Raw genomic sequence first — 14,444 nt, 5'->3', positions numbered from 1 at the left:
TGGTGGGCTGTTTCAATTATTTTTCATACTGCAAAAGTTATGTTAAGAGCAGATGTCAATCATCACTCGCCACGAATGGATTTGCTAGATTTAGGATAGGCAAGAGAATGAAGGTTAAGAACAGGCCACAACGGAGATTATCATAAGTAATGAACTTGTGTGTGTGTGTGTGTGTGAGAGAGAGAGAGAGAGAGAGAGAGAGAGAGAGAGAGAGAGAGAATGTGTGTATATGTATTGTAGACAATTTGCAGACAGATCTGGATTAATGTTTATCCCAAACAAGAGATTACTATATGTCTGTTTCTGGCTGTAAACAGACATTATTAAACAGAAGGTTTATATTCATGAATGGCAACTACAGGTGTTGTGCATTTATGATGTATTATATTCCATGAGAAGAATTCACCTGTTCAATTCCTGCTCTGAGAATTACTGTATTTTTCACTCTGTAAGATGCACCAGACCACAAGACGCACCTAGTTTTTGGAGGAGGAAAACATGAAAGAAAATATTCTGAATCTCAGAAGCCAGAACAGCAAGAGGGATCGCTGCGCAGTGAAAGCAGCAATCCCTCTTGCTGTTCTGGCTTCTGGGATAGCTGCGCAGCCTGCATTCGCTCCATAAGACGCACCCACATTTCCCCTTACTTTTTAGGAGGGAAAAAGTGAGTCTTATAGAGCAAAAAATACGGTATATTGGAAGTGAATTACAAACACCTTTTCCTCTGTGATGAAACGTAAGTAAGAAAGATAGCAGAGTCTTTCCTGTTTGGAGATACCAGAGATTGAACCTGAGACCTTCTGCATGCAAATAGATTCTTTCCTGCCAAGCTATGGCCCATCTACACAGATCAAATAAATAGTTTCCATAAAGCTCTAAAATATTTAATGAAACTATTTGCCCGGACAGCCCTGAGCTATAAATACTTCAGCAGCTTAGACATGCATCAAAGCAACTGGAAAATTGGCTAGTTGCCTGCATTGGAGGGAGTTGCACTCTCTCTAAATTTGCAGGTTGGACTAAATGACCCTCAGGGTCCCTTCCAACTCTACAGTTCTATGATTCTAGGTACATAGCTGCTAGATGCATAGTTGTTGTCAGAGGCCCAAGTGAGCTGTGTGGTTAGGAGTGTCTTTTACCAGCTGATATGGCAGATACGGACATATCTGGATCAGGATACGTTAGAGACTTCCTGAGCTTTTCCATCCCAGCTTATTCACTGAGATCATTTGGAAGAGGGCTGTTAGTTGTCTCCTGTGTTACAGAGACCTGGCTGGCCTCAAGCAGAAGTCCAGCATTTAGTGTCACCAGTCCCAAGCCATGGAACACTTTTCCAGCAAATAATCACCAGGCATCTTCACTTTTGACTTTCTTGAAGACTTCTGTATGCCAACAGGCCTAGGCAGCTGTTTAAAGCCTTTTGACTCGTGAGCCAGCCATTTTAATGGTTTTCATATTTTATTTTATGCACACTGTTGCACACTGACCTGCTGTTTTATGAGAGGTCAGTATATAAATACTTCTGTAAATAAATAAATGTGGCATATCAATTCTGAGAAGGAAATACATGCATGTTTATATTGTACTAAATGTTGTAAGCCCTGTCTCTATCTCTGTTACAGCCTTCCCCTCCAGTCTGGTGACCTTTCGATTTTGCTAGACTACAATTGCCATCATCCCTGGCTATTGGCCATGCTGGCTGGGGCTGATGGGCAATGGAGTTTGAAGCATCTGGAGGATTACTGTATTGAGTAGTGACTTCTATACTTGCATCATGATAAAAAAAAACCCTACTCTGTAGTAGATCAATAAAATATAGTTCTGCAGAGGAATTTCCCAAATTGCTTTCTGGTGCAAGTATGTACCTAACTCTGGCCAGTGACTGAAATAGATCAATCCATCCTGCTTATTAACCTTTATAATGTGCTGGGGTGGGAGGTTATTGTTCTGGAGTTTTTTGGTCTTGTTTTTATTATGTATTTTGTGTTTTTATCTTGTATTTTTATTCTGTGAACTGCCCTGAGATATTTGGCTGAAAAGTGGTATACAAATTTTATAAATTTAATACGTGGGAATAATTCCCGCACAATACAGTAAGACTTGCATCTGAGTAGAAGCAAACATTGCATTGGAGGGCTGCAACTCTGAACAGATTTACTAGGGAAAAGTCTCCATTAAATATTGTGGCACTTATTTGAGAGTAAATATGCACAGGCTAGCATTGCCTGTTTTAGAAATGTTCTAGTCAATGCTCCCTGGGAATAAATTATTGCACCTGGTTGTGGCTGTTTCTTCAGAGTATTTTCCCATTATAGAACCAACACCTTCACAACATTAACAAAAACATAGGCCAGCAGATGTTGTCAGCCAGCTAAATTAAATACATGGATTTTGTGTTATACTTTAAAAGAAGTATAAGAATAATAGGAGGCCATAAGAAACTCAGTCCAGATGTGTTTTATAAGTTTTGTACAGTGAAACATCTAATTCTAGCGCGCACACTTGAAGGCTAATATATTAATATATTATTGATATAGTAGCATGCCATCTCGGCTCAGTTGGCAGGGAGCCATAAGTCATCAAAATGACCTCTATCCTCCTAAGCAAAGACAGAAATGAAGATGCATTTCTGTTATCAGTCTATTATGGGTCATAAGCGGTACCAGTATTGTACTTTCCTCTTGAAATATGCAAAGCCTTGTCATAGTATTCCTCCACCTAATAGTGAATCTCGGTCAGTGAGTGCTGCCAGGATTGTAGCGAAAAATGGAGCTACAGTGGTACCTTGGGTTACATACGCTTCAGGTTACATACGCTTCAGGTTACAGACTCCACTAACCCAGAAACAGTGCTTCAGGTTAAGAACTTTGCTTCAGGATGAGAACAGAAATCGTGCTCTGGTGGTGCGGCAGCAGCGGGAGGCCCCATTAGCTAAAGTGGTGCTTCAGGTTAAGAACAGTTTCAGGTTAAGTACGGACCTCCGGAACGAATTAAGTACTTAACCTGAGGTACCACTGTACTAGAAATAAGAGAGGGATATCAGCATGCACAAGAGAACCCCAAAGATTTTAGAGGAGGAAACTATTGAAGAAAAGAAGGCCCATGAGAACCTAGTCTGGACAATGGCCACAGAGTGCTGTGTGTCTGTGGTGGTAGTGGGATACTGAAACAGGGAAGGGACGTGGGGGAGAATGGGGTGTCCTGGGAGAGGGTATGACTTACTGGATGTGAGCACTGAAAGTGAGTCCACTACCATATTTTGTTGCAGGCCCCCCTTGTTTTACAGTATTAAGCTTATCGCTGCTGAGCTAAACTTGTCTGAAGCAAACGATGACCCTCACGTCTTTGCAATGGCAAGATGTCTCCCCGATGTGATCTTCCAGACTTGGAGCATTAAGTTAATTTCCTCCTGGATTTCTGAGCTGTGTCTTTTCTACCCGGTGGAAAGCCCGTGAAGAATACAGCTTTTGACCGGATGACAGAGCAGGGAGGTTGAAACGAGGTGCATTAAATTAGAATATGACAAACCGCCAATCTAAATGGATTTGTCACGATGTTACTTGAGCAATGTATTGTCCAAAAGCGAATGTTGGCCACTGGCGCTTCCCCAAAAGGAATAACAGGTATACCATCTGAATAGGTTAGTAGCTGTGAGACACTAATTGTAGGTCGGATGTGGGCTGCCATAACGCGGCAGAGATGATTCCATCTATTCTCTGCTTTTTCTCTCGATTTTGTCATTTCACGGAGAATTAACCATTAGCAAGTTTTCTGTGTCCAGGGCAATATTTGTGCCAAATCAACAGACAGTAACTGCTAGAGATTTTCTAGTATACTAGCTCTATAAACTCAGAGTGTCAAAAACAACAAAACAGCTTGTTTTTCCCCTGCATCTGCTAGTCAACAGTCAGCTTTAAAACACAGCCACCCAAATGAAAAATATTCTGAGGTACTCCCTAAATGTTTGGTGAGCCAAACCTGGCAGTTAGTTTACCAGTTCTTGTGTTCTCCCTCCACACCCCTTTGAAACCTTATTCTTAATATTTAGTCTTCATCTGTAATGGACAAGACCTAGATCTGTGTAACAGAATTTGCTCACTTTTATCTCAATAGCTGTGTCTCTCCCACTTCTATTCTCCCATTCCATCTTCCCCATCTCTCAAGACTATATATTGTGACCTTATTGGGGCAGAGCTGTTCTCTGTTTCATTGTCAAAATCCAGTACACTGACAGTTACATATTAATGAAATATTTAGGGCAGCAATGTTTAAATCAATAGCTTGATTTGAGCTATCAATTCATTTAGCCATTTTGCTCAACTAGAAAGCTGCCCCAAATTAATTGGGTAACAAATTTTGCTTAAATTCTATTTTTACTACAAGTACTGACTGAAACTCTAATTGTGAAATGCCATCTTAAAAGAGGATTGTGTGAACAAGAAATAATGCATCTTCTATGATTATTTGTATCATCCACAAAGTACATTTTCCTTAGAACTATTGTGTTTCTCATATGCAAATTTATGCAGAATTAATCTATTAAATCATTTTTGTTTTAGTTAATTGATTACCAAAGTTTTTAAAATAGAAATAATATTGGGTTTCATCTTTCACCTATATTGTTCAATCACAAGGGTTTTTTAAACTAAATAATAACAATAGTAAGTAAAAAGTTTCTTTTTTCTTTTAAAAAAATCTGCCATTTTATGAGAGGCTATGATAGGGTTAATCCAGCCACATAAATTTTCATGCCATGTATGGTTGTAGTGATGCTTGTGATCCCTAATCTTTGATTAGATTCAAGCTAGTAAATATCTTGCGATTAATCAAATTGAGTTGCTCTGTATGTAGTGTAAGTCACTTTTCCAGATGGGACTATGGTATCAGAGGCTTTTTAATACATTATATATATGTTTTAATCCTTTCTATAAAAGACTTGGCATCTTTGAAAAAAATCAGGTTCAGGAAGCTAAGCAGGGCTACTCGGGAGACAAATGTTGCTTGCGTTGTGAACTTGTTAATGACTCGGGATTGTTAGATATTGTGTTATTTAGCTATTACATTTCTATTTTAATTGTATTCAAGCTGGATATTTGTTTTAATCCCATTGAAATTTATATGTTCAGATATTTTAAAAATCTAACATGTATGGTTTGTAAGTCTATGCAGATAGGTTTTTAAAAGGAGCTGTGGGATAACTGCAGTTATATTCCCCCTCTTGACTTGGTCCCCTAGAGAATCAAGCTCTCTCTTCTTCCAGTGTTTACACTGAAGATAATCGACCCAATCCATGGATTTATGGCACTCTTAGAAGCTTTGATGTATATGCAACTCCCACAATCACATGGGAATTCCTCTGTGGGGCTGCCCCATACATGCTTCTTCCTTGCATAGGACTTCTCCTATGCAGACCTGGAAACACAAAGAGCTTTGGACTAGATCCTCCACACCCAACTCAGAAAATTATGAAATGTTCATCTCCTTAGGCAAATGAATTAACGATGCTTTCTATGTATCTATTTATTTTACAGGAGACCGGGAGAGGCGCCCTTAATAAATGGTTGGATTCCTTTCCTGGGAGAAGCCCTGAATTTTAGAAACGACCCTACCAAGTTTTTGTTATCTTTGCAACAGAAATACGGAGATGTTTTTACCGTCCACCTTGCTGGTGAGAAACACATTTAGTTCTTTAAGAGTGTGTGAAGATATGCTTAAGTACGTGAGTAACTTGGGAGTAATCGCCTCACTGAGATTCCAGTCTCCTCAGTGCAGAGTACAGTGATACCTCGGGTTAAGTACTTAATTCGTTCTGGAGGTCCGTTCTTAACCTGAAGCACCACTTTAGCTAATGGGGCCTCCCGCTGCTGCCGCGCCACCGCTGCACAATTTCAGTTCTCATCCTGAAGCAAGATTCTTAACCCAAGGTACTATTTCTGGGTTAGCAGAGTATGTAACCTGAAGCGTATGTAACCTGAAGCGTATGTAACCCGAGGTACCACTGTATCTTTCCTCAATGGTCTTTCAAGAGGCTGGTGAAGATGTACTTCTTCCACTAGGCCAGCGGTGTCCAAACTTTTTTCAAAGAGGGCCAGATTTGATTAAGTGAACATGCATGAGGGCCGACTGAAGTTGTTGACCTTTTTTTAGGATTGAAGTTGTTGGGATTTTTCTCCAAAGTTGCTGAGCTTTTAACCCAAGAAATAAACTGAACTGCCACAGGGGCTAGATTAAACCAAATGGTGGGCCAGATTAGGCCCCCGGGCCAGAATTTGGACATGCCTGCACTAGGCCTTTGAAGATTGAGGAGGTATGATTTGCTGAGGTCAGTTTGAATAGAGCCCATGGCTGCTTTATGCTATTTGCCATTAGTTACCTTTACACTGAGTCTATTTTGTATTGTACTCTTTAACGAATATCAGTGCAGAGCACAATAGCAAAACTAACTTTATAGTTAGGTATTTGCATGTATACACCACATATGCATAAAATGTATAGATACACAATATATTTTGTATACTTGGTCTACCAAACATGAATTATCTGTATTTTCTTTACATTCCGCTCTCTGCTAAAGTGATAAATTACATCATCTACAGCAGAAAATGCTAGGTCATATTTAGACAATGGCTTTTTTTTTAAAAAAAAAAAAGCAAAATGTCTTTCTGTCTAATTTTTTACAGTGGAGTTGACAGTAGCACAGAAAAGTGACTGACACATTAATTCATTGTTTCATTAGAATGAGAACAGCGAAACTACTTCTCCAATGACCCATAGCTCTGAACACACATCTTCATAAATGCAGGATAACAGGAGCTGCTCCTATCTCTGTAATCTTTACTTTGTACACAATTCTGTAATTACATACCATCATGCATCAAAGTTAAACAGGTTTTACTGTCTAAGCGAGGGTGCACCTAGGTTTGCAAACTGGGACTTTGCTTTTTTTATTATTTCTAAAGATCAGAGCTGCAATCCAAAAAAAACCTGCTTAAATTTACTGACAGCGATGGAATTTAAGCATCCTAACATTGCAGAGGGTTGCAGCTGAAGTGCTTATTACACAGGGAACACAGAACTCTATATACAACATGCATCATAAAATAAGCAGTCTACTAATCCAGTGCTTTGATTTGGTGGGCACAAAATGATGGTAGTGGGGAATTTAGTGATTTAGAGGAAGCAGGCTTTGTGGATAGAAGGGGGAGGCAGCAATGGTCCCTTGGGTGCTCCACATCTGTTCTCCTGTGGAGAGACTGTGAGGAGGAAAAGGGGGCAGATAATGTTGTGGGCAAAAGCAATGAAGAAATCTGCAAAATATAAGCCGAAGTTCAGCTTGTCAGACTTTCATCAGGCTGCTAAATAAACACTCCAGCAAGGTATCTAATGTAAGAATTGACATCTGGACAAAACAAAAACATTTTTTACTTCTGAACATATTTTTAATAAACTATTTTAAATTAATTTTAATTGAAAATGATGAAATGTTGGTCAGTAAATTTGTTTTAGAAACTCAATTCCACCTCCCCAAATCCCCAAGCGTAGCATTTCCTTTTTAATATAGGCAAGTGAGAGAAAGAAATGATGTAAACACACGATAGGTGTGACAGCATCCTCCTCCTTTTTTTGTATAGTTACAATTTCAAACATAATTATTTAATATCTCATTGTTAAGCCAAGTCACTTTTTAAAGTGTTGCATTATGATGCCATGAGGTAGTGAGCAGAATAGACTGAGTTATAGATAGTATTGTTTCTCAGGAACATCAGAGTTTTTATTACTTTGTGACACTTCCTGGTTTTTGTTCATACTGAATATCTCCAGCCCATAAAGGAGAAAGAGAAGCAAATCTACTGCTGTAATAAGCACTGTGCATCATGACCCCCAATACCAATATACGCAGCATCTCGTGATGTCTTTTTGTATTGACAAAATTGACATATACCGAACAATCCAATAATCTACAGCTGTACTGATGTGTATGCTCTATCATTACTTTCTCTGCTTGGTGTGTAGCTAAAGGTCCTGTCAAAAAATTCTGCCAATATATATTGTTCTAATTATTGGTTCCCGGAGTAGTTCATTTGGAAAATGTGGAACGATGCTTGGAGTTTCTGGCGTTGCCCTGGACTGGTAACATGATTTCACTGATTGTACTTTCCCGTGTGATGAGCAAATGATTGTCATCCCGAAAAGTCTCAAGGGACATGGATGTCATCTTAATAAAGAAATTAAAAAGCACATCTTTCCACAAGAAACAATGTAAATTCCTGACCTGTCGCAGAAAATAGTTCTCTAATTGGTTTTGTGTGGTGGTGCAGCAGAATCATTTTCCCCAAACGTCATTCCAACGAATCGCTACTGTACATCATTGTCAGCAGTTCAGCAAAATCTTCCTAATAAGACCACTATTACATAAATGTGATCATCTTCCCTATCTCCCCTCCAAAAAAACCCTGTCATTTCTATACCATGGTACTTAAAGACGCAACCTGTACTTCTTGATCCTCCAGGTACATGACAGCGCTGCAAATCTTAAAAGTTTGCTCTGTTTGTCATAAAGCCATGTCTGCCTCTATCGAAATGCTGCAAAGAACCTCAAAGGGGAAGACACATTAATCTGTCATAAGAAAAGCAACCAAGAGCCCCATAGGTGCCAAATGCCTGGGGCCCTAGGTGCCCAAGCACCCACAAAATTCCCCTTGAAGGGGCCAGGCACCCACAAATTTTGGTGCCAGGGCCATGCATGCTGCATGACACCCACAGCACCGGGCACCCACAGTCGCAGGGCCAAGCTGGCATTCCTGAAGAGTCCTGTGGTTTGTTAAAAGAGTAACAAATATATGTTGGCACAAGCAGTCATGAACTGGAGCCTCTTTTCTCATATGCAGTATTTGTGATGAACCTATTGCATATTTTGCATAAATCAAACCTTTCATTACAGCCCCCTTGACAAAAGTGTGCTTTGTCCACTGATATTTTTAAAACACCTTTGCTGTTGTATCTGCCTGAAGCAGGGTTGGCCCAGTCATGAGGGATGTGTGTGTGAGTGCCTCAGGTGGCAAGATCCACAGGGTCAGCAGCTCCCAACATAGAAATTTATTCTCTGCTTGTTCCTGATGTAGATCTTCACCCAACCCTTGTTTGCTGGGGGGATGCCATTTTGAGGAGGATGCCATTTTGTAGTTCATCCTCTGAGTGTTTGTCCTTTTTCCCTTGAAGTGTAACTCTTTCTGCAACCATAGAGACTTTACTTCCAAGTTTAGCTTGCTTTGTGCCAGGGAACAGGTCCTATCAAGTGCTTCAGGAATAGGCCAGCTTGAATTTGAACACACTGGCATAATTTCCTTGTGGATCAGACTATTTAAAACAGTAGTTGCTAAAACATTTAAAACAGTAAAACCCCCATCAGTGTATATAATATTACTTGATCATGCTGTAGCCCAAGCCAAACATTGCATTATATCTAGACTCTGTTGGGAAAGATTGAGGGCACAAGGAGAAGAGGACAACAGAGGACAAGATGGTTGGACAGTGTTCTCGAAGCTACTAACATGAGTCTGACCAAACTGCGGGAGGCAGTGGAAGACAGGAGTTCCTGGCATACTCTGGTCCATGGGATCACGAAGAGTCGGACACGACTAAACAACAACATCTATCATCTATATCTATCTATCATTCTATCTATCTATCTATCTATCTATCATCTATCTATCTATCATCTATCAGTCTATCTAGTTACAGGTAGGAAGCCGTGTTGGTCTGCCGTAGTCGAAACAAATTAAAAAAATTCCTTCCAGTAGCACCTTAGAGACCAACTAAGTTTGTTATTGGTATGAGCTTTCGTGTGCATGTGCACTTCTTCAGATACACTGAAACAGAAGTCACCAGACCCTTATATATAGTGAGAGGGTGGGGAAGGGTATTACTCAGAAGGGTGGTGGGAATGGGTGATTGGCTGATAGATGTGGTAAACCTGTTGACAACTGTTAATGACTGCAATTGGTCTTACAGGAAAAAGCAATGGTTAAGATGGCTAAAAATAGCTTTATCATGTATAATGAGATAAGAATCCAATGTCTCTATTCAGACCAGGTCTCTCCATGGTTTTAAGTTTGGTAAAGGTAAAGGTAAAGGGACCCCTGACCATTAGGTCCAGTCGTGACCGACTCTGGGGCTGCAGCGCTCATCTCGCTTTATTGGCTGAGGGAGCCAGCGTACAGCTTCTGAGTCATGTGGCCAGCATGACTAAGCCGCTTCTGGCGAACCAGAGCAGCACACAGAAATGCCGTTTACCTTCCCGCAGGAGCAGTACCTATTTATCTGCTTGCACTTTGACGTGCTTTCGAACTGCTAGGTTGGCAGGAGCAGGGACCGCGCAACAGGAGCTCACCCCGTCACGGGGATTCGAACCGCCGACCTTCTGATCGGCAAGTCCTAGGCTCTGTGGTTTAACCCACAGCGCCACCTGCGTCCCTTAAGTTTGGTAATAAGTTGCAATTCAGCAACTTCTCTTTCCAGTCTATTTCTGAAATTCTTTTGTAATAAGACAGCTACTTTGAGATTTTGTATAGAATGTCCTGGGAGACTGAAGTATTCTCCTACTGGTTTCTCTGTCTTGTGATTCCTGATGTGAGTTTTATGTCCACTTATCCTTTGGCGTAAGGTTTGGCCTGTTTGTCCAATATAGAGAGCTGAAGGGCACTGTTGGCATTTGATGACATACACAATGTTAGAAGATGAACAATTAAATAGTCCTGAGATTGTATGTTTGGTGTTGTTGGGGCCAGTAATAGTGTTGTCCAGGTGTATGTGGCAGCAAAGTTGGCATCTGGGTTTATTGCAGGCTCTGGTACCAGTGTCTATCTATCATCTATATAGCTACAGCTATATGCTATATGCAGTGTTGCTGCACGACTTCCAAAATGACAGGATTCTCCAATGACTTCGTTCTTCCTATCTTGCACGCTATACTTTTTTGCTACAAAGCTACAATACAAACTAGCGGTTGTGAAGTCTTTGTAATAGAAACTGTAGCAGAAGTCAGAGGTTTGGGAGCAAATGAGCAGCGTCAATAAACAGAAACAAAAACACACACCACAAAACCCCTTAAGAACCATTTATTCTCCAGGATTAGAAGTGGCTTTTCTTTCTTTCTTTTCTTACTTCTTTTCATGCAATTAAATAGAAGAGCTGACTCTGCTTATTAGGCAGTAAGGAGTTTCTACATGGCTGTCCCATACAGACATGTCTCTTCATATTCCACTGGGGAGAAGAGATTTTAGCATCAGCAGACATTGCCAGACTCGTAAGGGGAACTTCATTAAACTGTCACTGTGGACCTAGTATAAATGGATCTAATACAGAAAGCAGGCTGCTTTTAGGAAGAATTGTGCTCTGATCCCTTGAACTCCTTGGCAGATGTGGGAACCTGCTCCCACAACCAGTCAGATGGGTACTCTGGCTTGTGAGCTCGCGGTGATGGATTTCGGAGTTTTAAAGCACAAAACAGAGCTCCTCTGAGGTATTTGTGGCTGAGACTGGACTGGCCAAGTGTCAGGATGAGTTTGAAAGGAATAGGCTTATTTTCAAGTAAATGTAGAAAGAGAATCTATCTTCATCTATGTATGTTTACTGGTGGGAAGTGGAACAAAGTCTTTGCAGCCAACAGAAATAAGCACAGCTAAGTTATGTTTGTGTGAGCTTTTTATTTCTTGGGCTCATTTTTATGTTACTTCTTTTTATGTGAATCACCCTGAGCTATGGAAAATGCATGTATAACTGTATTAAAATGCTTTAAAAATTGTTAAAATTAATTAAATTATTTTTAATTAAATTATTTGGGGTGGAATAAATACAGTATCTAGTGTCTGCTGTGACAGGTTTTTATATGTAAATAAAAGCAATAATGAGATTATTGTGATGCCCACTCAATTCTGTAATGCAAAGCAGAATGGTCAGGTTGATATAAAGGACTGTTTTAAACAGGCTGATTTGCCTAGTCCAGAATGTGTTGGCTTCAATCCTGAGAGCCAGGCAGGACTCACAGAGTTCAGTGGGCATTATTATTCACATGCTCAGTCCAGCAGGCCTTGCGCCTAACATGTCTTGTGCTTTCAAATTTAGGGCTGGGGTAACGTGAAGTTTGCTTCTTTGCGGCAGGTAGTGTCAAAACAAATACAATTATAAACCATATGGGTATAATTCTGATCAAAGCCTTTAAATGAATTGAAATGAATTGACCATGCAGAAATATCCTGGGCATATTTACACAGGAGTATGTAGGACTGTAGCCTTACCCTTTTCATGTAATTGGTTTATAATGAAGGATTTGATCTGTGGAACTTTGTGCAGAGAGATTGTCCCCAAATGCTATGCTTGTGGGTTGTATTCTCTTTCCCCCCATTCTTCCTTTAAAGTAATGATTGGGAAATGGTTTTTAGTGGGTGCTTTGTTATTGTAAATTAACTAAATTTGATTCAGCATGCAATCACTTTTCCATATTAAATTTATAAGCAAAGTGCATTTTTCAATTTATTTCTTCCATTTCAGTCACTGTGTTGACTTCAGCAGCGTCTTTGCAAAATTGGGGGTTCACTTTTTGGCATGTGATAACCAAAAACGCAGCAGAGTAATTGAGGTGTTGATGTCCTGACACTTTATTTGTCAGGATTGTATTGCATGCTTTTGAATGTACTTGCAATGAACAAGTGTTTATAAAGATACTGTAAGCTCTGTCCTAAACAAATTTACTTGGAAATTGTTTCAGATATTTCCTAGGGGAGTACAGTTTAGGGGCTCATATTAGTAACATATAGGACCTTATTCCAATCAAGTGCATTCAAAACAGGGGTGATACTAGAATAGTTGCCCATCCTGGAAAGATTATTCACTTGAAATTATGTTGATATTTAAATATATAAGAATTGGGAATTGTTTTGCAAAATGTTGGAGTGAAGATCACAAAAAAGCAGCTCATTTTTTTTTCATCTGAAAATAGCAGATGGTGGACAGATGGTTTAAATTAATATTAATTAATTTTTAAAGAAATCTTAAATTGTTTACCCTGAATGCTCAAAGTTGGGAAGCTAGCTGACATCTTCAGGTTAATAGCATTCAAAATCAGCTTGTTAAATACCAGAGCAGAATGTAGTATTTTCAGTCTCTCGGTCACAACTTTAATGCCTATAATAAAAAGCGACTCCAGGATGAATTCATTGTAAAAGATTGGGTTGGAGCCAGGAAAAAGAATAATGCTCAAGTCTCTCAAGAGTTTTGGGCAAAACTCTGAAGATGTTTCTTCTTTATTTTTTTCTGAATACAAACTGTTCAGAGTATTTATTTATTTTTATTGTTCAGATGCAGTGAGATGGCATTTGAAAGGTTGCTTGTATCAGTTTGAGTCATTTTACACAACAGAATTAGTGGGCAGGATCCCAGGGTTGCACAGAAGAGGGGTAGGGAATAGTCTGAATACCTTGCACTTCAGGAGGAAAAGGGATAAATTGTAGAATACGGGGGTTCTCTTTTTGCACCTCTCATCCTATGTCTGGAAACTGTAATGGTGTCCCAATATCCTGTGCTAAATCTTCCACCAACCCCAACCAGAACCTTTATTATTGTTGTTGTATTATTATTATTATTATTATTATTATTATTATTATTATTATTTTAGAACCTTTATTATTTTAAAATAGAAATAATTACACTGTTCAGAGAAAATCAGGAGGAAAACAAGGTATGGAGGGGGAGGCAATAAACTGTGTTGCTGGGGACTACCTGCTTGAAGGCACACAGTACTTGCTGAGGGCTATTTATTTGGAAATAAGAATTTAGCACTTACTTACTGGCAGAACAGTCTAAACCTCTTTTATGCCATGTAGCACTCTCTCTGGGTATATTTTGGAAAATTACCTTTCTATTTGAGATTTTGTAAATAAATAAAAAAAGCTAAACAACTTTTTTGTCCTGATTTTCACTTTTTGAAATATTCCAAACCTAATGGACACCACCACAAAGATGAGGTAGACAGATGACCTGTATGTTCAGCAGTAGCATTTAGAGCATCTCTCTTTGAACTTTGAAATCATTTTAAAAATAAAAGGCTTCAGGGGCTTAGATTGTTGAATGCTTGTTTTCATTTGTGATTTGTTTGGTTTTTTTTAATTCCCCATATGTGGAAAGCTATTGTGTCCACAGAACAAGTCTATCTTTCTATGAAGATGAATGGTCAGGCATGCAATTTCCACTTTCTCAGTCTGAAGGTATTAAGTGACTTCAAGTGTGTGTCTATGAGTAGAATCAATAAAGAATCAACCAGCTACAATGATCATAAGATTCCTAGAATCTTGTGCCTGGTTGATTATAATTTAGGCTCTAATCTCATGCAATCCATTGAACATCCTCCTGAATACATAGAACTTCCCTCCAGGTGTTGTTGGACTAGA

At 39.4% G+C, this 14,444-nt stretch overlaps 1 protein-coding gene across 1 annotated transcript in view; it reads left to right on the top strand.

Annotated features, from left to right (window-relative positions):
- CYP7B1 (cytochrome P450 family 7 subfamily B member 1) overlaps positions 1-14,444 on the top strand; it is a 106,385-nt gene that overhangs the window by 75,290 nt on the left and 16,651 nt on the right. The window contains exon 2 of the mRNA XM_083623361.1: positions 5,532-5,668. Coding sequence (XP_083479487.1) covers positions 5,532-5,668 — 137 coding nt within the window. The remainder of the gene's footprint in view (positions 1-5,531; positions 5,669-14,444) is intronic.

The sequence above is a fragment of the Podarcis filfolensis genome (assembly GCF_964270895.1).
Source record: "Podarcis filfolensis genome assembly, chromosome: 7".
In the NCBI taxonomy this organism is placed as follows: domain Eukaryota; kingdom Metazoa; phylum Chordata; class Lepidosauria; order Squamata; family Lacertidae; genus Podarcis; species Podarcis filfolensis.
Note: the sequence above shows the minus strand (reverse complement) of the source record. Positions and strands in the feature narration are given on the sequence as shown.